Raw genomic sequence first — 25,989 nt, forward strand, 5'->3', positions numbered from 1 at the left:
CTGGCTCAGAAGGGGAGGCCCAGCTTTCTCCCTGTATCTTGCAGCAAATCATTTCAACAGAATAGTGCCTGGCAGTATGGGATAGTGGTAAAGAGCGTGAGGATTCTTAAGCCAGGCTGCCAGTATTTACTTACTGGCTTTCCCCTTGGTAGCTACCAGACCTTGAGCAGGTTACTTATGGTTTCTCATCTGTAAAATGGGCAAAATAATGGTGCTTTTTAGGGTTGTAAACCTAATAAAGCATTATTATTGCCCACAAGAAAAACAGGCATATAGGTGATTTTCTCCCTGAGGAAAGAATAAAGCTTTCACTAGTGTTTTCACTTGCGGATTTTGGCTTGGCAGGATGAAATGCGCAGGGTTCATGCTCCAGACGCAAGCCTGGAGGCACAAGAGTCATGTCGAAAAAGGAGTGGACTTGGAACCAGATATCTGGGTTCCAGCCACGATTCTCGAGTGACCCCGGCACGGTATTCCCGCATATAGACTGTACGCAGAGTGATAGAAAAGCAAGGAGCTAACTATGGGCCCGCCCCCAAGATAGCTTTCCAGACTGCGCAAATGCAAAGGATACGCAACAACTCCGGACACCCAGAGGAGGGGCCCGCGAGGGGGCGCTGAGCGTCCCTCTCGCGCGCCCAATCACAAATGACGTTCCGCCGGTTCCCGCCTTCTAAGCGGGAGGATCCAATCAACGTGTAAAGCGTATGCTCGCACCTACAGTGGGTCCCTCCGCAGCCTTAGTGGTCTGGAGCTGCTGGTTGGCTGCGGTCTAGCTGCGCGGGGGTTTACGGGGCCTGAGACCACGTTCCAACCTGGCATCCCGCAATGTCTGTGGCCTTCGTACCAGACTGGCTGCGAGGCAAGGCGCAAGTCAACCAGGAGACGATCCAGCGGGTTAGCGCTAACGCGGACGAGAAGGGGTCCCCTAGTGGGGAACCGAAGGGCTACGGGCGCTGGAAGCTTCCTGGAGTGGGCGGTGCCCCCGCTAAGACTGCCTAGGGCGTTGACTGTTAGGGGTAGGAGTCAGCTAAAGCGCCCGGGCGGGACAGCCTGGCAATGCGCTGTGAGACCTCGGGCAGCTTACTTAATGACTTGATGTCGTGTGGCACTGATCCTTTCTCTGATATTTCAGCTCCTGGAGGAGAATGACCAGCTGATCCGCTGTATCGTGGAGTATCAGAACAAAGGCCGGGCGAATGAGTGCGTCCAGTAAGTCCCCAACTCCCTCCCCTTACTTTTGAGTGGAGGGGAAGCCAGTGTGGAGATACAGCAGCTGTCCTGAACTAGTAGCCTTGGGTGATTGTTTGCAGATGAGGATCAGGGACGTTGCTTACCAGCCCCAGACCATGGGACGGTACATTGTGAAGCCTGGAGTCCGTTGTGGCACCCTCTTCAAAACTTGAATTATGCTCATTGCAAAGCTTTCTCCATGTGAAGCCCTGTCAGCTGATGACAACGGAAATGGGGAGGGAAGTACAGGGGAGACTAGTCTGATAAGAGTGGTGGCTGCTTTTCTTATGAATCCCTGGCTCAGCCTTTCTCTGTTAAGTTGAGGGAGTCAGAGCATTTGGTGGCTAAGTTCTCTACCTTTGTGTGTGTCCCTTTGTAACACTCACAAAGACCAAAGAAGGATTTCCAAGTAAGCCAAAGGTAAATTCTGCACAGTAATTTAATGTGCTTTCTAGTCATATACCAAAATGAGAGAAATTAGTCTGTTTTCTAAATGTAGTCCAGGAATTATGCCCCATTTATTAAAGAGAAATATATTATTTCATTGTTACTGGAGTCATGTTTAGAAAGCCATGCTTTTCCCACCTAGAAGTCACCTACAATCCCTCACTAAACAATTCAGTAGAATAGGAGAGATACCCACTTTGAGTAAGCTTTTTACATTGGACTTTGGCATTTGATAATTTATGTTTCTATAGTTTATAGTAAATACTTTTCTGTATGTAAAATAGTTGCAAAACATTCCATTTGGTGGAGCAGTTCTCAACCTATGGGTAAGAAAGTTATCAAAATCTCCTTGTGGGCTTTTTCACATGGCACGAGCCACAATTTCTGCCCTCTAGTCTGACTTTTCTTCTTGGGTAGGGAGCTGTCCTCACTGATTGAGAATTGCTACTATATATAGGAAGCTGCATGGAAGTATTTCGATATATGGGAAGCTCACATGGAAGTATTTCGTCCCTGCTTTAAGTTCAGATATTTTATAACTACTACTGAGTGTCAGACACTGTTTGAGCTATTGGAGAATTAGTACTGAAACAGCAGCTCTGCTGGTATGGAGCTTACCTTCCAGACACTGGAATCTAGAGGTAGGAAATCATAATTAGGTACATTGAATAAGAATAAAACAGGTAAATGGGTGGAAGGGTGCTGTTTTATACAGGGTATCTCTGATGGGAGATTTGAGTAGATACTTGAGGTAAGGAAGCCTGCTATTCAGGTATGTGAGGCAGAGCAGGAGGTGGAAAAGTCCCCAGGCTAGAGCATGCTGGTATCTTGAAGTGACAGCAAGGAGGCTACTGTAGCCAGAACTCAGTGACCGAAGGGAAACGGTAGGACGGTAGGAGATAGTAGGAGATGAGACCAGAGGCGTCCTAGAGGCTCTGATCACACAGGGCCTTGTAGGCCATGAGAAGGGCTCAGCTTTGCTGAGGATGACATGGGAGCCTTTGGAAGGTATTAAATGGACAAAAGAGATGATCTTAATTTAAATTGTACAGTGATCACTCGGGCTGCTAATGTGGAGAATAGAGGTAGAGCAGGGTGACCAGTTAAGAGACTGGTCCAATACCATAGTCTAAGCAAGAAGTGCCAGATCCTTGGTCTAGGGAGGTAGCGATGAAAGTAAGTGAGAAAAGGTTAGATTCTGGATATATTTTCCTTGAATGTGTTAAACAAGAAGGTTGATAGCACTAAATTATCCAGTCAATGGATGAGCCATCCCGCTAGGGTAGGTCAATTCTTTTTGCATTTGTTTATTCATGTTCAGGAAAAACAAAACTGTAATTTTTGCCTGTTTTTCACCCATAGGTACCAGCATGTGTTACATAGAAATCTCATTTATTTGGCTACCATTGCAGATGCCAACCCAACCAGTCCTTCAAAAGTAATGGAATAATCTTCTAGCCAGCCACTGTGAGGAATAATTGAAGGTAATCCATTTCCTATGAAATGGAGGCAGGATCTTCACCAACTCAAGTGCTGAAAACATGAAGGAAATCTTTGCGGCTCTTTTGAAAGTGTGAAAATGTAAGGAAAGCTATTAGATTAACTGTATTTCAATGTAAATATTTATTTTTAATAATTAAGCAGATTCTCCCAATTAAGTTGCCTCCAGGTGTTTTCTTTCTGGAAATAGGTGTGCTTGGATAACAAAGATATGGGCATCTCCCAGTCTACTTTTTTAGTTTCAGCCTGAAGAGGACACTGAGCAGGTGCTTGGTGATCAGCAGGAACTGGTGGTGAGACTCCTGGCTGAGACCCTGCCAGCTGAACATGTAACTGTGTTCTCCTTTCTACCAGTTTGTAGTTGTGGACCCCTTGACCGCTCTTTTCGGATTGCTTTGAAATAAAGCTTGCTTTTCCACAGGAAACTGATACTAAGGAATAGAAATTTTCATGTATTAGGTGTTCCATTTTGTTCTCCAGGAAAACTGTAGAAATTTTAAAAATATATGTAACAACACCATTATCAATGCTAACAAAGTTAATAGTAATCCTTACTTCTTATTTAATATCATCTAATAACAGATGATGTTATATACAAATATCGTTTTTCTTTTATTCTTTTAATGCTATCAGCTGGGGCTCCATAACAAATGACAAATTAGCAAAAGAAAAGCGTACAAGCCCTGAACAACGTGGCAATGTGGCTCAGTTAAGCATCATCCCGCAAAGTGAAAGGTCCCGAGTTAGATTCCTGGACAGGGCACATGCATTGAGTTGCAGGTTCCATCCCAAACTGGGGCCGTGTGAGAGCCAACTGACAGATGTTTCTCTCCCTCTCTTCCTCCCTTCCTTCCCTTCTCTCTAAAGATAAATAAATCTTTAAAAAGAAAAAAAAAAAGCATACAAATTTAATAAACATTTTACATGACATGGGAGACTGCATAGGGAAATGAAGACCCAAAGAAGCAGTTGAACCTCAGCATTTTTACTAGGTTTGATAAGGAGTGGAAAGTCTAGGACAAAGGGGTATGAGCTAAGTGTAGTGAACTGGGGGAAACTTAGGCCTGTTTGTTCAAATTCTCTGTGTCTCAGTTTTTACAGATAAGGATGCTCCATTGGGTATAGGGAGGGCTTCAGGGGAGGTCAGGGAGTCCTTCCAGCATCTGCCATTTCTCAAGTTCCTTCCATTCAAAATATTCAGTATGCCAAGGTGCCATATTTTGGAGTAGTGTATCCAGGACCATATCAATGTTCAGTTTTCAAAAAGTTGTCACAAAACATCTTTTTGTTAATTTGTTTGAATCAGGATCCAAATAAGATTCACACATTGGTTTGGGAGGGGGCCTCTTCTGGTAGAATTGGTGAGGGAGCAACGAACAGGCTGCCTCCCAGACTTAAGAAGGCCTAGAAAGGGTCAGAGCCTTCCTATAACACAGCGCAAACACATCGGTGCCCAACTTTCAACTGTACTGTCTCAGTAGGGGCTCCTTTCTGTTGGGACCTTGGAGAAGCATGCAGAATGTCCCAGAAGTGTCTACCTGAGAGACACTGGTTGGGGGGTTGCCTGCAGGGGAGTTAGCTCCTCCTACACTAACAGGCCACCTTTGTGGCCAGGTGGGACCCAGATGGCAGAGGAGACAGAAGAAAGTAGAAAGCAACTCTGGCCAGGTAGCATGGAGCATCGTCTGGATATGCCAAGGTTGCAAGTTCGATCCCCAATTGAGGCACACACAAAAATCAACCAATGAGTGCATGGATGAGTTAAACAGCAGGTCGACATTTCTCTCCCTCTTATCAAAAATCAAACAAGGGACTGTCCACTATGGGCAAGGTGGGTGAGGGTCTGTGACAGTACCAGGGGCTCCAAGGTTGGAGAGTATGGGCTCTAAGCAAGCCAGGGGGCCTACAGCCGTTAAGTGCAGAGGGAATACATATCCTTGAAGAGAAAGCTCAGCTCTCCCTCAGAGGGGAGGGGTTTGTGACCTGCTATGTCCCCCTCCCTTTGTCTTGGGTATTTCAATCTGTACGCGGAGAACTGAATTCGGGTAAATCAGATGCCACGAAGAACAGTGAGGCTGCTTTAGCCACAGGTTACCCTACATTCCAGAGAGCTCCGTTCTGGGGAGATAACTGGAGAAATGTTAAGCTGTTTTTCCACTTTCCCATAAGGCTTCCTAACATGCCAGTGTGACCTTTGGGGACTCCAAGTAACACTATGCCTAGGGAGGAAATGATATTCAGTGCTCTCTCACGTGTCCTTAAGCCTCTGCAATAAACTCATTAGTGAAGATGGTCTGTATATTTCTTGGGCATGGTATATAGTATCTTCATTTTATTGTTACTCTACTTCATACATATATTGTTTTGATTCCATTTTAATAAAAGCAATTTTTAGTTAATCTGTTCGCAATGAAAATCCCACAGAGACCCTTAGAATCCAGATGTTCTCCTCAATCATTAGGACATTCTCTTCCTAAATCTTTAATAAGAGTCTAGGATCCAAGGGGGGGTTGGTTTCCATTTCTGTCATCATTTGTTCATTCACTTATTCATTTATTCGACAATAGTTGATTGACTAGTATGTGCTGAAGGCACAGCATTGAGGAAGCCATACGTTGTCCCTGCTCTCATGAAAACTATATTCTAGTATAAAGACAATGCAATATAAGTAAGTTATTTATGGGGGAGACAATAAGGTATAAATTATCAAGGAAAGCTTCTCATGGTAATAAGTGCTCTGCAGGGAATTACAACAGGGAATGTTCTGGAGAGTGGGTAGCTACTTCAAATCATGGAATCAGGGATGACAAGTACGATTGCAGCTGATATACGAATAACGAGGAGCCTGATATGCACTCATTAGTGCGGGCAGACGCAAGAGCTATGCAAAGACCCTTCTTTCCAAACTTTTTTTTTTTGTCCTCTCTTGAGTCCATTTATAGAGCAGTGTGCACCTATGTGGTCATCAATTCAATTATAACGTGAGTCCTCATTTGACCAGGACTGTGCTGGGCTCTACAGTGAGGAAAATAGAGGAGAGGCACTAGGTCCTGTTTTCAAGGGACTCCTAATAAGCCTGGCAAAATAAAGGAGACTCATACCCAGGCACGGGGCGGGGCCCCGTGCAGGACCAGATGTTGAGGCTGCAATAATTCCATATGAAAAGTATCAAGTGCTTCTACATCATAGAAAAAGTATGCTTTTTAGTTCCCAAACACTCCTTTGTCTTCAAACAACATTTGCTGGTCGTAGCGGAAGCTATCAGCGCCCCACTCTCATTTCTTGAACTTGACTCCAACTTCACTGAACTTTTTCTCTTGTGTTCCAGCTGACTCCCGACAGTCCATATCTGTATTTCTCTTCTGAGGACTTGTTCCTGAAACTGGCAGTCTGCTTTTCCCAGGTGCAGCAGGCCAGAAGAGCCTGGGCATTCTATCGCCCTGGGAGCAGCTCTCAACCAACGACTCAGGAGATGGGGTACTAGTATCCCAGCCCCTTCACCCCCCAGCATAAGAACAATTCTGAGATGTTGTCCTACATTGGTGACCAGAGCTCCCCAGCAGGATTCAGCTGTCATCATGCAGTGTCATAGCCAGCTTAATAGTACATACTTTATTTGCTACCTTCCTTGTTTGACTTCACCACTCCCCAAACAGATTCCAGGGATCACTTCCCAAGTGAACAACTTGCACTCAAATCATTGTCTTAGAGTCTTCTGAGGAAAACAACCATGATACCAGCTGTCTAATGCCTTGTTCCTAGTGGGTAGACCGAGGCAGACTGGCACAGCAAAGATAGCTTCTATCAGCATCGGGGCAGATGAAAATTTATTTTTCTTTTTACCAAAAGCCAATCTACTGGCAAAAACTAGTGTCAGAGCCAAGGACCCAAAGCAGAGTTTAGAGAATGAAACAAATGAGTAGGATCAATAAAAAATGAGTAAGGATCCTATCTGAGAGGAAATGTTTGTTGTACTGGGGTTTTCATATGAATTTGATGGGATCCAAACTACCCCCTAAAGAGAATGCAGCAGCAGACATTTATGAAGACACAGGCATGCTTTAAAACCAATTAGTGGCCCAAAAAGCCACTTACCTAAGAGGCCAAAAGATGGGTGTAGTATCCACAATTAAGGCGATTTCTTAGTGTGAAGCCATTGCCCCAGTGGCTCTTTCTGTGCTGCCACATCTCACGTCTTCCTCCTGGTGACCGGCTCCACCCTAAGCTGGTCTGCCCATTGCCATGGCCATCAAGAGATGGGCATAGGAACCTCGCTGAGCCAACCAGAATCTCTCCCCAGGATTCTGCTCACTGGTGCTGGCAGGGAAATTGCTTTCCTTTCAAATTGCCGGGCTATAGAAATATATGCTCAAAGATGCCATGGCCAAGTTCTCTGATCCACCTGGAGAAAGCCAATTTGATCTTGACTAACAGGAGGATGTTATTCTAGCAAAGTGCACATTTTTATTTACCACATAAAATGGTCTACTTAGCCCTGGCTGATGTGGTTCAGTGGATTGAGCGCCACTCTGCGAACCAAAGGGTTGCTGGTTTGATTCCCAGTCAGGCACATGCCTGGGTTGTGGGCCAGGTCTCCAGTAAGGGGCACATGAGAGGGAACCATACATCGATGTTTCTCTCCCTCCCTTACCCTCTGTCTAAAAAAATAAACAAATAAAATCTTTTTTTTTTAAATCTACTTATTTTCCACAAAAGATAAAGGATTTCAAAATATGTGTTTCCAAATTTTCAATATAGATAGATTTTGTTACCATATTCTGGTAATATTTGTTTCTGCATCGTGGGTCCCAAGATTCCCTCCAGATTTGATGGTTGGCTAGAAGGACTCACAGGACTCAGCACATAGTTGTACTTACTAGCAAAAAGAATTCAAAGTAAAGTGAGCAAAGGGAAAAGACACATGCGGTGAAGCCCACAGGCAATTAGGTTCAAACTTCCCTCTCCCAGTGGAGTCACAAAGGACAAGATTATTTCAACCAGGGGTGAATTGTGACAACATGTGAGAAATGTTGTCTACCAGGGAAGTTCACTACAGACTCAGTGTCCAAAGTTTTTATTAGAGGCTGGTCACATATGCATCTTCTGCCTAGCACATACCTAAATTCCAGATTCCCAAGAAGAAAGCAGGTGTTCGGCATAACCCCTATTGTTTACACAAATAATTTGGGCATAATGAGGCACTCTTATCATATAATGAAAACATTCTATAAGTGTAGGAAACTGGTTACCATTCAAGTTCCCGGGTTCCACTCAAGGGCCAGACTTGTAAGCAGGCCATTCTAAAGACAGCGGCCTCAGGCCTGTAATATGAATTCATTTCTGCACAATTTCCCATTTAAGATCTAGAATATCATGTTATTTTTTCAAAATAGTAGAAGCAAATAAGGTAGAATTGTGTATGTACCTTCTCACTGGATTCCTTTTCTCTCCTTTTGGTCACTTCTTTTCTCTCTTCTCTAAGTTATAAAAATGTGAAAGTTAACTTGGGAAGAGGTTGGAGCAGGAATCCCTGCTTGAAGCTGAATTGTGTATTACAGAGGATACACTGAAAGAGCTGAGAGGCAATAAATTGATAACCAATACGCCATTGAGATAATCATGTGACCTTCCTTTAATCTGTTAATATGGTAAATTATAGGAATAGATTTTCTCATGTTTAACCATCTTTGCATTCCTGAGTTACAGCCAATTAGGTCATGAGCATTTTGGAGTTTAAAAACTGATAAATTGCATTTCTTAATATTTTATTTGGATTTTAAATTCATGTTTGTAATGAGATTGGTCTATAACTATCTTGTCCTGACTTTGGACTTGGTATCACAGAATAATTTAGATAGCTCGTTTTCTCTCCATTTTCTGAAATACTCTAATTGAGAAAGGGATTGTCAATTCTTGAGGGTCTGGCAAAATTTGCCCATGAAACAATTTGGAGCTTGTGTTTTTTGGAAAGGAAGACTATGGTTTGAGTGCAAGTTGGTTTTATTATGAATAGTTTCAAAGATATACAAAAGTAGAGAACACAGTTCGAAAATCACCCTATACCCATCACCTAAATGCAAAAATTATCAAGGTTTTTCCACATTTGTTTCACTTATTGTCTATTTTAAAATGTATTTTCTTTTTTCTTGGATGAAGTATTTTAAAGCAAATCACAGATAGATATCATGTGTTTTCATTCTTACATACTTCAGTATGCATCTCTAAATAAACCAAAGACGTTTTCATATATAATCAAAATTTCATGATCACATCTAGCAAAATTAAATATGTTTCCTTGGTTTCATCTAAAATTTAGACCATAATCAAGTTCCCCATATGGCTGTGTCAGAACGTGTTACACACTTGTTTGCAGGGAGACTTGTGATTATTAATTCAATTTCTTCAAGGGTTACTGGTTTATTCAGGCCTCCTACTTCTTTTGAGTCAAATGTGGTCATTTCTGTTTTCTAGAAAACGATTTATTTCATCGACGTTTCCCCACTAGCACTCCTGATTAGTTTTGTCAACGTCCTATCCATTGAAGTTCCAGCTGCCGATGTGATCCCACTCTGAGGTTACACACCCAGAATTATTACCAGAAAATTCCTACCAAGGATTCTCCTTCCTGGTAATCACAGCCAAACGAGTTTGTAAACTCCTTGGATACCAATTTTCTACCGCTCTGAGGATGAAGGAGGAGGTATCAGTCTTATTGCTGGATGCTAGGCCTGCCTTTTCACAGCAGTTTATTCACCTTAATCACAGACCAAATAGCATGCCTTACCTTCAAATCATCTGAAATGTAACTTCAATTCATAGGACAGAATAAAAAAATTTGAACAAGGAGGGCATTGGGAAGATATTTCATCCTGCTTATTTTACAGATGAAGAAACTGAACTTCGGGGAAATCAAAGAAAAAAAGTTGATCAAATGACTTCAACTTAAAAACTGCTTTGCACAGCCACCATCAAAACAATGAAAAGACAAGGCCCGGACTGGGAGAAAATATTCGCAATCATATATCAACAAAAGATTTGGATTCATAACATATATGTATCACCTACGTAACAAACATCTGTGTCTCCAACTCTCGTATTCAACAAGACGAAGAACCCGGTTTAAAAATGGGCAAAGGACTTGGACTGACTCATAAAAAAATGTAAAATTGCCATGAACAGAAACTATCCCAGTGACGTTGGCGCCACAGCGGAAGGAACACGCATCTCAGCCTAAAAGGCTTTTAAAGTGAATTGTTGAGAGAAAGAAAACGGGCCCAAAGGTATGCGGGCTTTCTCAAATCTCAACGACTTAATTGAAGCAATTGGCTTGCATCTGTCAACAGCGAAGCCTCGCGATATCTAGAGATACGCGGAAGCTCACGGCCCTAGAAGGTGGGGGGGGCAAGAGCCAGTAGAGAGCGCAGGTGCATCCAGGGCTCTCAGATTGGGCAACTCTCTCCACTAGTAAAGAGGACAGGGGCGGGACAATAAAGGACCAGCTCAGTTATAGGCGCGCCAGACTGCAGGCTTGTCTGGGCCTCTTAGACACGCCCACGTGCGCTTCCTTTCGGTTAAAGAGCCCCTCGGAGATTGTGTTCTCGCGGTATTTGTTCCGACTCTCGCGGGGTTTCGCGTGGCACCGGGAGGCTGGGCCCGGGGAAGGGGGTGGGGGGGGTCCGTTATCGGCGTTGGGGTCAGGCAGGTGTGGCGGCGCTTTCTCCTCCGTGCACGGGGAGCTGCTCAGGCTGGAGGCCAGCCAGGTGAAGAGCTCGCCCGCATGTGTGTGCGTGTAGTATGGGAGCTGGTGGGACCGGGGCGGGAAAGGGCCCCTTCTCACCCTCCCGCGCTGTCGCGACAGGGAGGCGCGAGGCGACCGAGGCTCGGGCGCCGCCCCGCCCCCGCCCTGGCCTCAGACCTGACCGCTTTCCTCCCCCTCTCTCCTAGCTCTTGCCGCCGCCTCGGTAGTGATGGGGGCGCAGGACCGGCCGCAGTGCCATTTCGACATCGAGATCAACCGGGAGCCGGGTGAGCCGGAGACTGGGGAACCCTGCTAGGGCCGGGCTTACTTTGGGGAAGGGGAGGGGTCTACCCCCATCCCAACTCTCCCCAAGCCTTTTTGGGAACGGGTAGGCACAGCCAACACTGTATTCCTCCTGAGCCAAAATCTATACGTAGGAGGATGGCTCGGGTACACCACTCCCACTGAACTCGGGAGTCTAGGCCTCATTCTCCCAAACTTCATGCCCTCTTGCACCCCCAGGCTGAGTGTTCATACCATCCCTGGAGCCAAGAAAAGAGGTCCAATCCATTTAGGATTTTTGTTTTACCCCAGTGATTCTAGGTGGCAAACATTTCCGATATTCTGTATTTCCTAATACTTGAGTATTAGTAATAGGTCCTACTTGGCCTCTATTATTCCTTAAGTATCCTTAGCTGGAATTTCTAATTTCTGGTTCATGGGAAAATCTCCTGGGGAAGTCTTCTGTGATAAACCAAAGCATTCTCTACCAGTGGACTTGCAGTATGCATGCACTTAGCATTAATGTTTTGTCTGCATATCTTGTTGCAAATAAAATATTTTCTTCTAAAGGGTTGTTGTTTCATTCTGAGTAGCAGAGCGTGCAGGGTTTCAAACTGTTTTCTTAGCTTTTTTTAGTATCTGTAACAGCACTTTTAATTGAAGTCGTATCTACAGTCTTTGTGCACCCTCTCGTTCAGCAAATTCTTATTGAGAGCCTCTTACTGTTAGATGGTTGGGGATATAGCAATGAATAAAACAAAGGCTTCTCATTTATATTCTCTTGGGGGAAGACAGACAGTAAACCTGGGTGGAAAATACAGTGGCTTGTAGTAGAGGTACTATTTTATTAAGTTGGTCAGTAAAGGCCATTTTGAGGAGGTGACATTTAAGCAGACATATGACAGAGATGAGGTGAGCCATGTGAATATCTTTGAGAAGAGCATTCCTGGTAGAGGGAACAGTTAATACAGGGGTCTTCGAGTGTAAGTCCTTATCTGTTTAAGGAACCTCAAAGAGCTGGGGAGAGGAGGGGAAAGAGTAGAGGGAAATGGCTATAGGCCATAGTATTTATAGCGAATCAAAGAGTCAGATAGCAGGGCTTGTGTTTTTTAAACAATTAAAAATAGCACACTCTTCAAAGTAGAAGTAAAATAAAGGTTCTGTAGCCATGTAAATTACTCCTTTTCTGGTACATGTTCATACCCTATAAAGATCTGTAAATAACCTTTGTTGTGAAAAATCTCTGGAGTATGTTTGGTGAACGTTGAATGAACTTCAGCCTCCAATATCCAAGGTAATTCATTATAATACCATCCGGGTAAAAGTGAATACCACTTTTTAGAAGACTGCATCATATGTGAAGCAGGGAACACTTAACATCATTCTAGGTCGAATCAGCTGGTAAAATTGGCAATTTCATATGGTTCGATCTCATGTAATACTTATCTAGCACTTTTCAGTAAATTAGATACTTGATTTTTTCACAGCTTTTAAGGATCACTTCAGTTGTTTGAAGGGTCTTTGTGGGATTTAACTATTAGTATGTTTGTCTTTGAGTACTTAGTCAAGGAATACTCAACCTCTTGTGTAGTTAACAAATTCACTTGGTAGGAGTAGTAGCTTTGATTTAATTTGATAAACAAAGGTCCTTTAAGAGTGACCATACTATCCACATTAATGAGATCAAGGAGTGTGGATAAAAATTGAGTTGAATGCTACACAGTATGGTTTTTTTGTTACTATCAGTGGAAATGTGTATATTTTGTATCAATCAAGTTAGACATTTCAATCAAAGTCACCAAATGAATGCCAAGTATATATCAAAAGAGGAAAAGTCTTTATGATATTTTTCTCTGTGAATCCAATAAGATGATTGCTTTCAGACATAATTCCAGGAATATTCCTTAGAAATGTTTTTGAGAAGGCTTTAAACTAAGATTTTCATTTCTTGAGTAGTTGGTTTTTCTTGAGTAATAACATAAAGAACCCTTCATGTTATTTCCCCTTGAGTGAGTTTTGGTAGTTTGTGTTTTTTAAGAAGTTGGTCCATTTTATCTAAGTTGTCAGTTTTATGGGCATAGAGTTGTTTGACACAGTCCCGTAATTGAATGGCATCTGCAGTGATAGCTCTTCCTCCATGTACCTTTTGTTTTTTTCCTTGATAAGTTTGGCTAGAGATTTATCAATTTCATTATCATTTCAAAGAACCAGATTTTGGTTTCATTTTTTTTTCCTATTTTCTGTTTTCAGTTTCATTGATTTCTGCTCTTTATTTCTTGTATAATGCTTGTTTTGGCTTTTTTGCTCTAGTTCTAGTTTCTTAAAGTGGAAACTTGTATTGTTGATTTGAGACCTTCCTTTTATAGTATAAGCATTTAATATTTTATGAATTTATAAATTTCCCTCTGTATGGACCCCAGACAATTTGCATACACCACAACTTTGTTATGTTGCTCATTTTATTTCAGTTCAAAATATATTCTAATTTTCTTTGAGACCAAGTCCTTGACTCATGAATGATTTAAAAGTGTTTTAATGTCCAAGTACTTGAATATTTTGTAGTTGTCTTTGTTAATGATTTCTAGTTTAATTCCAATACAGTCAGAGCTGTAACTAGTATGATTTCAGTTTTTTCAAATTTATTTTGGTTTTTTGTGTTCTTTTTTGGTGAAATTCCTATTTGCACTTGAAAAGAATGTATAGTCTGCTGTTTTTGTGTAGAGTGGTCTATAAATATCAATTAAATCCAGTTGGCTAAGAGTATTATTAAATACTTCTATATCCTGGCAGATTTTCTTGTTTACTTGTACCTAGAGCATTATAATTAAAATGGTTTCCTTGTAGATGAGCAAATAGGTCTTGCTTTTTATCTATTCTCACAATCTCTGTCTCCTAATTGCTATATTTAGACTACTTAAATTTAATATAGTTATTATATTAAATTTGGGGTTGTCTGTTCAATACTTGTTTTTGCTTCCTCTTTTTATGCCATTTTCTTTTATTGCCTTGGAGATTATTTGAACTTTTTTTTAGTATTTTTAATTTTTTACTGGATTTTTGCTGTCACCTCTCTAGTATGTTGCCTAAAGCAGGAGTGTGCAACCTGTGGCCTGCAGGCCATAGGATGGCTATGAATGTGGCCCAACATAAAATTGTAAATTTACGTAAAATATTATGAGATTTTAAAAATAGATTTTATTTATTTATATATGGGGGGAAGGGAGAGAGAAAGAGAGGGAGAGAAACATCGAATAGTTGCTTCTCATGCACCTCCCCTACTGGGGACCTGGCCCACAACCCAGGTATGTGCCCTGACTGGGAATTGAACTGGCAACCATTCAGTTTGCTGTCAGGGACCCAATCTATTGAGCCACACCAGCCAGGGCATAGTATGAGATATTTTGTGTGTGTGATTACGTGTTGCAATGCATTTAATGTGTGGCCCAAGACAACTCTTCTCCTTCCATTGTGGTCCAGAGACACCAAAAGTTTGGACACCCCTGCTCAAGAGGTTATCGCATGCATGTACACACACACGCTTTTTATAGTGCACTTAGAATTAATATTTTGCCATTTTAAGGGAAATGTTGAAAACATCCCTCCATATAACATTCCTTTACTTGTCATCTTATGCTGTATTTGTCATATGTATTACATGTACAAACATTGAAAACTGCTTTCAAACATTGCACATAACTTGAAAGAGCTTAAAAGGAAAAAAGTACTCTTTATGTTAACCTACATACTGTATTTACCATTTCTGTTGATACTTGTTCATTCTTATAGTTCCAAGTTCCCTCTGGTATCATTTCCCTTCCACCTGAGGAATGTTTTTTGTTTGTTTTGTTTGTTTTTTGTGAGAAAGTTGATTGGTTGCCTCCTGTATGCATCCCGACCGGGGATCAAATCTACATGCTTTTGGTGCACAGGAGGATCCTCTAACCAACTGAGCCGCTTGACCGGGGCTAAAGAATGGTTTAAGCATTGTTTAGAGCAGATCTCCTGGCAGCACATTTTCTTTTTTTCCTTCACCTGCAAATTTTATTTTGCCTTTTTTCTTGAAAGATATTTTCACTAGATATCGAACTGGGGTTGGCATGCACTTTCTTTTAGTACTTGAAAAATGTTCCATTGCCTTCTGGTCTGTGTCAGTTCTGATAGGAAATCGGTAATCATTCAGTTTTTTGTTACCCTGTTGTATGTAATGTGTTCTTGCTTGACTTTCAAGACTTTTTACTTTGTTCTTAGATTTCAGCAGTTCACTTGTGCTGTGTCGAGATGTGAATTTGCTTTCCTTTATTCTCTTGGGGGGTTTGCCGATCTTCTTGAATCTGCGTCTGTCTTGCCAAATGTAGGTAGTTTTCAGCTTTTATTTCTTCAAATGTGTTTTCTCTCCAATATTTTTAATCCTCTCTTTCTTGGACTTTAGTGACACAGATATCAGATCTTTTGATATGACCTTGCAGGTTCCGTAGGCTCTGTTCATTTTCAGTCTTTTTTTTTCTCCCTGTTTTTCATATTGGATAATTTCTATTAATTGGTCTTCAAGTTCACTGTCTTTTTCCTCTGTCATCCTCTGAGCCCACCCAGTGAATTTTAAATTTTTATTATTGTATTTTTCCATTAAAAATTTCTTTTTGGTTTTGCTTGAGGCTTCCTACTTTCCATTCATTTTTACTGGTGTTTATCATTACCTATTGGAGTATAGTTGTAATACCTGTTTTAAAGTCTTTGTCTAACAATCCCAACATCTGTATCATCATGGAGTTGCTGTCTTTGGTTGTCATTCTCCTTATGAGATTTTCATGGTTCTGATATCAAAAAGTTTGAAAACATTACTCATTTTGTAATTGTCGGAGACTTAAAGTTGGTTTTGAAAGTGATAACTAGGATGAATACTTGGCTTGGGATTTTCTCTTTATGTGGGCCTCAGAGCAGTATCGTAAAACCCTGGCAATTTATCAAAATAGATAAAAATGGGGATATAGTTGAAATGGGTATTTTTACTTTACTGCGTAAGATTCATGTGGATCCAAAACACTGAATTAAAAATGTATCCTTACTGAACATTGTAAAGTAGGTGGAAGAAATAGCAAAAACTTTGTTTTAAGCAGAGGCAGACAAATGTTTGAGTACTACTTGTAACCTCGGGCAAGCCACTTGTCCTCTTTGTAAATGTGGTTCTCAAGATAGCAGTATGACAACGTTTGCTTATATTCAAAATTACCCTGTGAACTTTAGACTCACACTCAAGGTAGCTCATAGTGTGAGAGGCTGAGGGAACAGGAGAAATGTATCTCCCATCTCGAGCTTCCCTGGATCAAAGACTCAGTGCATGAATAGAGTGACTGGATGCAGTGGTCTGTGCTATTTAATAATTTCTCCCCCTTTTATGTATTCATAAACTATATAGGACTGCGGTGAAATAGTGCCTACATAATAAGGTTGTTGGGAAGAGTAATGAAATACTACAACTACCCGTCTTACAGATTGTGTTTTTGTAACATGAATTTGTTCTAATGGATGGATTAATTAAGGAGGACCATTTAATTAGGTAGACTACTGTTTGTGTTATAACACAGCCAGACAACAAGGTGCGGGACTAGTGGTGTGTGTAGGGAAGGCACTTCACCGGCACTGCTCTCCTGAGTTGCTCTTGTCTGTCCAGACGGTAATTTGAAAGCATTGTGCTCATGACAGAGCTGGGAAAGGAGGCCGCGGTGAGGCGTGCTCAGTGGTGGGGTTTTTCTCAGGGATGTTTAGGTTTCATAACATACTTAAGAGCTAACAATATGCCTTTGTTATTAATACTCCTAAAAAAAAAAAAGGTCATTCTTACTGCAGCCTGAAATTCCCTTGTCCCCCAACTCCTATTTTCCTGTGGAAAGAATTGTTTTTATGATGCAGTGATTCTTTAAATGCCGTCATGGTCTGGTAGAGCAGACTTTGTAAAAAGCACAGTATCTGACATTTGTTATATATTTATTTTTGCTCTATGGTTCACACTGTTGCAGATGTTCCCATTTTATTGCTTTGCCCCCCTGCCCCCCGAAGCCCTCACTCGCGCTTCCTCAGTCCGTCACCACGGTTGCGTGTGTCTGTGGGTTATGCCTGTGTGGTGACATTTGTTTTCAGGTTGCTTTAATTATTGCACTAGCACTGAATCAGTACGAAGGGCTTTCATGTAAGTATGTTATGCAGACAGACCTTCGTAGAAAGCTTTTTTGGTCACATTTTAGGAAAAAGCCTAGTTTCAGGTTTCTGTAAGCCACAAGGCTTGGGATTTCTGCCGCCCTTCACTCCTGCTATTTCCTTAATTTTTTAAAGAAATTTGGCCTGGAGAATCCCATTCCTAACACCAGTCTCAATTGGATGGTCTCAAAGGCAAACTCATGAATTTTTACAGGGACTTTATCTAGAGAAAATTCACTTCCTAGTACCCCCCTCTCCTTCCCCTTCCCCTGCCTGAAAGCTCAAGTGAAATACACAGAGTTTTTTCCTTTTCTGTCTTTGACATAAGATGGTTGCTGCCTGCCTGATTCTCACCACCTACCCCGTTTGAGCCCCTGTGCTTTTCTGTCATTTTTATACTTTTGGTGGTATTGCAAAGGGAAGTATGACATCGCTGGTATGAACTAGCTGTTTAGTATGGTTCCTTTCTGTTCTGATTTGTACATGATTTATTTCACCTCTGGCTCTGGAGAGTCTCAAAGCTTTCCGGAATGTGTATGGTTCAGCCTGAATTCTTGGTAGACAAAGCACTTACACAGATGGTCAGGTATTTAGCAAACACTTATCTTACTGGGAATAAAAAGCAAATGGGAACTAAAAAGATTTCTTTAGATAGGCAGAAGAAAGCCCAGGCTGGAAAGGGCAAGACTCAGGTCACTGACAGTTATCTTAAACTAAAGAATGATTTCAAGATTATCTCGAAAATTGCATTCAAAACCCCTGGCTGTGAATGTCTTGCCGGGGTAGTGCCTAACTTGAGTCCCATTGTGCTCCAAGAGACTGTGTCCTAGGTAGATTGTCATATAGTGAAACCCTGCTTTCTGCTTCCACCCTTACCCTTGCACAGACCTGATGCCTGATTCTTAGGTGATGTGTGAGTAGAGGGGCTATGTATACAGGGTAGGTACCCGATATGAAGCGGGAGGGGAAGAGTTATGTTTCTAAATTAAGCTGCAGGAAGCGGTCCTTTTAGGCAAAATAGTTAACACAAAGACCCTGACACTTTCTGGGTGACAAAAAATAAATGGACTAAGATGTACAGATTGTTAGTTACAAAATAGTCATGGGGAGGTAAAGTACAGCATAGGGGACATGATCACTAACATAACAGCCCTGTATGGTGTCAGGTGGGTACTGGAAATATCGGAGGGAACACTTTGTAAAGTATGTAATTATCTAACCCCTATGTTGTACACCTGAAACAATGCAAAATAATACTGAATATAAACTAATTGAAAAACAAAATTAAGTGACAGAAAAAAATGAAAAAGACCCTGACATTTTCATCACAGAACTGCAGCGACACTAGCAGATTGAAAGTGGCCCAGACAAGCCAAGCATAGTGTGAGGCGCTACCCCTGCTCTGTCCCGGCCTTCCTTACCTTGCATACCTGTAATCACTACCTGAAAAACGCGATGCTTTCTTCGAATCTGATTCCAGGAGCAGAAGGAGACGGCAAAGCAGGAATAACCCCAGGGTCGCTAGCTTCTGCCCCCAGATAATATCTTTCCCGGAGAGCTGGAAAGTTTCCATTTTACTGTCATATACCGATCTGCAGTTCTGTTCCATTGAAGTACATAAGTATCCTCTTTTTAAGAATGCCGTCACCTTTGGGAAGGTTCAGTTTCATACATGACCTGAAATTAAGCAGCGGGGCCGCTTGCTTCTTAATCGCTTGATGAGAGAGCCACTCTGGGTGCTATGTTTGGGGCAAGGGGGTGTCAGTCATGTCAGAACCTGGGACGGCAGCCAAGTGCGTTGGAAAGGACACTGGGTGAGGACACAGAAACTGGGCTCGGGCTCTGCCTCTGTTCATTTTCGCATGGGTGGCCTTTGATAAGTCACATTATTAACAGCAGAATGTGTTGGAAATCCGGGTAATAATCTTGGCTCTGATAATATACTGTGTGTTTTTGCAAGGTGTCTTAACCCATACAACATTGTGATGTCAGGTTTAACCCATTTAATAGAAGAAAGAGACTCTAAGAGTGGGTATTGACTGATCCAAGCTCACATAGCTAGCTAGCAACTGTCAAAACCGGAGCTCCAGCCCAAGTTTTTCCTTCTTTTTTGTAGCCATTTAAAATATATATCTATATATATATATATATATATATAGATATATTTATTTATTTATCTTTGAGAGAAAGGGGAAGAGAGGGAGAAAGAGAGAAACATCAATGTGTGGGTACCTCTGACATGCCCCTACTGGGGACCTGGCTGGCAACCCAGGCATGTGTCATGACTGGGAATTGAACCAGCGACCCTTTGGTTCACAGGCCGATGCTCAGTCCACTGAGCCATACTAGTCAGGGCCCAAGTTTTTCTCTCTTACCCATTATACCATGGCAGCTTTGGGATTTATTTACCAAGTCTAATATCTTTCTGGTTTTTCATTTATTTCTGCTTTTACCTTCTTTATACTTTTCTTAGCTTTATTGCTTTTTTATCCTGAGTTGAGTGATTAATTTATCTTTGGTCTTATTCATTGACGAAAATATTTAGGACTGCATGCATTGAGTGGGACAAAGAAGGATGATAGCCCAGTACTTTTTGCTTTGTGAGATTTGCCACCTCTTAAGATCTGACCTCATACTCCAACAGCCTGGGTCTTGCAGTTTTTCAACTTTCCAACCTGTGCCAGTATCCCTGTCAGCTAACTACATGAGCCAATAAATAAATTCTCTTTTGAGTTTTTACTTGTACTATCTTGAGGATACCTTTACTTGAGTATTGAATGACATGAAAAAAGTTTTAGGTGCCTAAATAATTATAGAGCTGTTTCATTCTTCTCTTACCTTGTCTTATATCTTTCTTGTGTTCTCTTACTACTTCCTTTTACATGAGTTGCTCCACCACAATAATTTGAAAGGCATTCAGTGCATTTTTAATTCTACAGGTGATTACATGTTTACGTGTTCTTAAACCCGTATTTCCTCTTTCATCTATTTTAAGCAAAGTCTGAAATATCAGGAAAGGTAACTTTTCTTACCCACTCAGCTCTTTCTTGTTGGTTTTATTTATACTGTGAGTTCTTTTTCTCTGTGGGTAGCATAATTCTGCTGCTGGGATGCTTGAAGGATTCTTTTCCTTTTTATCTCTGAAAATAAAGAGATTTTATTAAGCAATCTCTTGATGTTGTTCTACTTACAATAACTTTTGCTGGCATATAATGAATACTTTTGATCTATAAATTTAGCTATTTATATTTTGTTAATCTCTATTTTTGAAAAAATTTGTTTCAAGTATTTTTATTGGTATCCTTATTCAAATATTTATTCTGTGCCCAGCACTGTGCACATCAGTGGGGACAGAGAGGTGAGTACAACAGACACGGGCCCTGCCACCCTCCCCTCACACACGTCAGCCTGGCCCAGGGTGGATAGAAGTGTTCTTTGTTCATACCACTGACTGCTCATCACAGTGTGCGGCGCTCTGTGCCTGTCCCTTCCAGCTAGGCTAGGAGCTCCCCAAAGAGCACTGTGTCTCACACACTGCTGGACTGTCGAGCGTAGAGAGATGTCAGTAAAGAATGTCTGAGTAAATGGCCTGATATCACCTACGGCATTTTTCCAACTAGTGCTCATTTTTAAAACTAACATCTTTTATGTCTGTAACATACATATCCTTTCTTAGCATTGCACCTGCGGTTCCAGTACAGCGGTTTCTGAGAAATAGGAACAGTGATATTATTGAAAGATGATGTTGATTTTATCCAGATTCTGCGTACTTGCTGATTTTATTCCCGCCGCCGGGTGGCCCGATCAGGCTGACAGTGTGACATAGTCGTGTCTTGGCTTTCCTGTCTCTAGCCAGTGTTTAGATGTGTTGATAGTAACTGATTAATCTTAGTATTGTTCCCCATCTTAGCTATTTTTAAGGATCTGCATGTTGGTATTTTGGGATTAAGGTCAGGAGCCATTCTTGCTCTGTGTTATTTTTGTCCTTAGCCATGTATTTTTTTTTTACCTTAAAAATACCGTATTAGTGCTTACACTAACCAGTTTTAGATTTTAGTCTTATCCTTGTAGAGCAGTGTATTTATTGGCATAACAGTAAGGTTCGGAAGAAACCTTCTTATGTATAAAAGATTATGTTATTGACAGTAAAGATTGATTCTAAAAGATTATTAAATTCCACTAAATTATAAGAAGTGTTGAGTAATGAACGTTCCTGAGATCTTACTCATTTATTCAAAGGATTATTAGTTTCCAAAGAGGCATCAGCAGCGTCAGTTAACTCAGGTGGCAGCGTGTAATGGTGGCACCATCCCAACAGCGGATGGAACCTGACCTTGTGTGTTCTCGTGTTTCTAAGATGTGTGAGTTTTAATTTATGACACAGTAAGTTGCAGGAACTATAACCCACATTTTAAAAGGACAATGATTTTAGGAGTATATACAAGTCCAAAGCGTTACCAAAAAGTTTGTGACGGACCTCTCTAAGGTGTGATTAATCGAATTTGCAGACTTGCTTCTTCTCATTTCCTGTTTATCACAGGGGTGCTTCTGTTTTTAAGGAATGATAACCTGTTCTCTCGTCTGCTCGTTCAGGGAATAGAATGTGAGTTTTAGTTGTGGGTTGCAATTCAAGAAGTTGTCTCTCAGTAGTTCTTGCGTAAAGGTAGAAAGCTGACCGTAGAGGACAGAACCTTCTCCTTACAGTACTGGCCTGCATGGCTGTCCTAGGCTATGATGTGTTCCCATCACTGGGGAGGTCCCGGCAGGGGTGGTTAGACAGCTGCTATCGAGAGTATTTGTAAAGAAGATTAATAGTTCAGGTAAGGGTCTGTACTACAAGGGTTCTAATAACATAAGGCCTCTCTAAAAGACACTTAAAATCTTGCACTTTTAGGCCTGAAACCATGTCAACTGCATGTGAATTCTAATCCTAACACACAGAGTGGAGTTCTTGTTAAATTCTTTCTTGTTAAATCTTTTTTAAAAATTAAAATGAATTACAAAAATGGACTTTGCAGTTTGGCAAGTCTATGTATCTATTTTATTCCTTTCCTATAAAATGTGGTATATTTAATCAACCTGATTACCTTTTTTTCCTATGTGTTTTATTTCAGTTGGTCGCATTATGTTTCAGCTCTTCTCAGACATATGTCCAAAAACATGCAAAAACTTCCTTTGCCTATGCTCAGGTAAATGAATCATTATTCCAATGGGAAGTCATGGCTTACAGTTTTTCCCTGTTTAACAGAGCAGATATTTTCCTTACAAGGTAATGGGCTGTGCGCCCTGACCGATGTGATTCATTGGTTGAGCACATGCCTGGGTCCTCCTGCCACGTGCAAAGGCAGGTGATCGGCGTTTTCCTCTCGAATCGATGTTTCTTTCCCTCTCTTTCTCCCTCCCTTCCCCGTCTCTAAAAATAAATAAATACAATCCTTAAAACAAAATAATGGGCTGTGAGATGACTTTAGCAAATAAAAAATGTTGTTTTCACCTATGTGAAATCAGGAAAGCATTTTTTTTTAAAGGAAGAGAGAAGAAAAAAATGGTCTTTAAAAATGAGAAATAAAGTACCACTGTGTGTAATGAAATCTCTGTCCATTGTAGTTTATAAAATAATAGCATTTTCAACACTGATTTGGTAGAATGTCAAAAGTTTCAATTCTCTGAAAAAATTTAGCAATCCAGATTTCACAAGAAATTTAGGATTAGAAGATAGAGGGGCAAAAGATAAGTTATTCTTTGTTCTATAACACTGGATTAATTTTTTAAAAGGAAAATGGAGAAGGAAACATCTGTAATGTTACCTTAGAAATAGCAAATTAAAATTTTAAAATCCATACTTGGGTATCCACACATGCATACACAGTCTTTGTACCAACACCCTGATTACATTTTTTCCTTAGGATGATAAAAATTTCTTATCTGTCTTTTCTCCTGTAGCATATAGACTCTGTACCACACAATTTAACTTTTTTTTTTTTTTTAGAGATTCTCTCTTCCTTGTTTTTTTTTAAGATTTTATGTACTTTTTTTTTTTTTGAGAGAGGGAGGAAGAAAGGGAGAGGAACATCAATGTGTGAGAGAGATATGGATCGGTTGCCCTCGCAGGCCCCCAGCTGAGCACTTGGCCTGCAACCCAGGCATTTGCTCTGACGGGGAATCGAACTGGCAACCTTTCTGTTTGCAGGCCCGTGCTCAATTTACTGAGCCACACCAACCAGGGCTCAATTTAACATTTATATGCCACTTTGTATTACTGAGGGGGGGCTGTGTTTTAAGTTGTCATACCATGTACCTCTTGTATCTTCTGCAGTGCCCAACACACAGGAGTGATTTGACAAAGGAGTAATTGGATGGTACTTCCTATGGAAGGATGCTTTTGCAGCTAAATTTCCTTTCTTTCTTTTTTTTTTTTTTTCCTTCTCTTTTTTCCAGGGGAGAAAGGCCTTGGGAAAACAACTGGGAAGAAGTTATGTTATAAAGGTTCTACATTCCATCGTGTGGTTAAGAACTTTATGATTCAGGGTGGGGACTTCAGTGAAGGTAGAGCTAAAAGTTACACTCCTAATAACTCAATCTATCGGGTTCTAAAGTACTCATTATTTTTCATTATAAATTTTGTCACTTACAGTATAATGTAAGCATTAGGTGGTCATTGAATAGTTGTTGGGAGGATAAATGTTGTAAATCAAGAATGTATGAAAAAGCAAAATACCAAAGTTTTTTGGTTTTGTTTGCATGCTATTTTAATAATGTAAGTACTTGGTGAATTTCCTTATGATGAATGCCAAAGCACAGTTCGATTGTATTTATTCTTCTGGTGTGATTACTATTTGAAATAAATGGATTGTGGCGATAATTATTTTAATAGTGTTTATTGTAAAAGGATGAGGTTTGTTAGAAATTTGATTATGGGAGCTCTTACAAGGTGTTATCTCCTGCAGCATATTGAAACCATAAAAAGTAATTTATATATTAATATGTTTTTAACTTTCATTATAGTTTAATGTATCTTGTTATTTGCAGGTAATGGAAAAGGTGGAGAATCAATTTATGGTGGATATTTTAAAGGTAAGCCTTAATATTTTATGGTCTCTTTTTTCAGTTCTGACATTAAAGCAAGTTCAATCATGTACTTTTAATGAGAACAGGTTTACTTATAGTTCACTTTTTGCATGAAACTAATGCTGCATGAAAATACTTTATTTGCATGAACTTGGGGATAAATTATATTGTAATATATAACTTAATTGACAAGATTAATTAAGGCTAACGTTATGGTTAAACATGACTTTCAGCATGGAGGTTAGGCAACTATATACATGAAAACTCCTATCTTCCTGCCTAAAACTGTCAACATATTCTTTTGTTTATAGAGAATGTGGTCTTTTGCAAAATGAAAAGGTAAGAGAACGAAGCTCAGTAACACAAACTCCAATTCTGTTCCCTTGCACCCTTCCTAATAAATTTATGGACAGTCTGGGTCAGGTTGTGGCTGGATTTCAATATTGCTTGAAGACTTGGAAAATTCTTTGTACTATTTTATACATCTCTATCTTTTTTCTTTTCCTGATGGGTTATTAGTTCCACATCAGGAAAAAGAATCTAGTTGTGTCTTTTTTTTCCCCCTAAACCAAGCAATGTCTTGAATAAAAGTTGGTATTTCTTTCTTCTCCAAGGTTTGTATATTTTCTTTTGTACATTAGAACTATATGATTGTGTATTATTCCTATAGTAGTAGCATTTGCATAAATCTAACTATTGCACTTGCCCCAAAAAGCCTTAGAAAAGTCAGTTGCAGGGATTTATAATGGGATCCAATATTACAAGGTCTTAATGCCATGATAGCTTCAGTGTTATAATAGTCTTTTATATTTCTTTTGGGGGAAAATGGATTACTACTCTTTTTCAGAAGCCTGTTCCCAAGGTAATCATTTTTTAAAGTTTTCTATGTTTCTGTTTGTTCTAAAGAAAGATTTGTTTGTATGAATGTTAAAAGCAAGTTTAAATTCTCAAGATATTTCTGCTGGAATTAAAATAATCTCTTAAGTTATCTTTATGACAGTTTTTCCTTTAAAACTAGTAAAGAAACAGCTCTTTAGCTGCTTCTGTTAGCATGTAACTTCGAAATTATAGCCAGTAGGCCACTTTAATGTGGTTGGTCCCTGTGGCAAATACCTGTGTATTTTAAAATTGTATTTCGCCATTTAAGTTGTTTTTACAGGACTTTCTTCCTTAGATAATTTTGTGATCCTATTGATTAGAAGGAATCCACACATTTAATTTAGGCATGTCTCTACAACTTAATTTATGTAATTTCTTGGTTTTTGCTCTCATAGTCTAGCTTCAGTTCAGTTAAGTACTAAATTTACCATATAGAAATTAAGCACATAAGAGGATTATTAAACTTCTCCAACGTACAGTACTATTAGGCAGGATAATTTGAAGGAAATGAGCTTTGCTAAATAGAGGGTTTTTTCCTAAAATTTCTTTATTAGTTTTCCCTGAAAGTTATAGTTTAAATATTTAGCCAAATATGTTACTACTAAAAGTGACTGTTCTAAGGCTGTTTGTATAAAATATTAAATACTTGT

The 25,989-nt window shown here is 40.3% G+C and overlaps 2 protein-coding genes across 5 annotated transcripts in view; both read left to right on the forward strand.

Annotated features, from left to right (window-relative positions):
* Positions 1-731: 731 nt before the first annotated feature.
* Positions 732-6,558, forward strand: SS18L2 (SS18 like 2). 2 transcript variants are annotated; one of them, XR_008530934.1, is made up of 4 exons: positions 732-897; positions 1,136-1,212; positions 3,043-3,261; positions 6,509-6,558. XR_008530934.1 is itself a non-coding variant. In XM_054594827.1 (3 exons), the coding sequence occupies exons 1-3, from the start codon at positions 829-831 to the stop codon at positions 3,128-3,130; spliced, it is 234 nt and encodes a 77-aa protein (XP_054450802.1). In that variant the 5' UTR covers positions 732-828; the 3' UTR covers positions 3,131-3,334. The 2 variants fall into 2 exon arrangements, 1 of the variants encoding a protein (XP_054450802.1); XM_054594827.1 differs by lacking the exon at positions 6,509-6,558 and having other exon boundaries at positions 3,043-3,334.
* Positions 6,559-10,867: 4,309 nt separating this feature from the next.
* NKTR (natural killer cell triggering receptor) overlaps positions 10,868-25,989 on the forward strand; it is a 44,476-nt gene continuing 29,354 nt past the window's right edge. For 2 of the 3 annotated variants that reach the window (XM_054594674.1, XM_054594675.1), the window contains exons 1-5: positions 10,868-10,940; positions 11,125-11,205; positions 22,507-22,581; positions 23,831-23,938; positions 24,422-24,466. In XM_054594674.1, the coding sequence (XP_054450649.1) occupies positions 11,148-11,205; positions 22,507-22,581; positions 23,831-23,938; positions 24,422-24,466 (286 nt within the window). In that variant the 5' untranslated portion in view covers positions 10,868-10,940; positions 11,125-11,147. Of the gene's footprint in view, positions 10,941-11,124; positions 11,206-22,506; positions 22,582-23,830; positions 23,939-24,421; positions 24,467-24,771; positions 24,800-25,989 lie in introns of those variants that run through there. The other variant, XM_054594676.1, reaches the window with a different exon arrangement.

The sequence above is a fragment of the Pteronotus mesoamericanus genome, unplaced genomic scaffold (assembly GCF_021234165.1).
Source record: "Pteronotus mesoamericanus isolate MK-2021 breed Mesoamerican mustached bat unplaced genomic scaffold, CSHL_Meso_final scaffold_533, whole genome shotgun sequence".
Classification (NCBI taxonomy): domain Eukaryota; kingdom Metazoa; phylum Chordata; class Mammalia; order Chiroptera; family Mormoopidae; genus Pteronotus; species Pteronotus mesoamericanus.

What these genes read in the sequence shown, in the direction of transcription:
- SS18L2 (XM_054594827.1), top strand. Translation starts at nt 829, where the DNA reads ATGTCTGTGGCCTTCGTACCAGACTGGCTGCGAGGCAAGGCGCAAGTC. An exon ending in ACCAGGAGACGATCCAGCGG is followed by an intron (nt 898 to 1,135) that starts GTTAGCGCTAAC and finishes CTGATATTTCAG; the next exon opens with CTCCTGGAGGAGAATGACCA. An exon ending in CGGGCGAATGAGTGCGTCCA is followed by an intron (nt 1,213 to 3,042) that starts GTAAGTCCCCAA and finishes TTTCACCCATAG; the next exon opens with GTACCAGCATGTGTTACATA.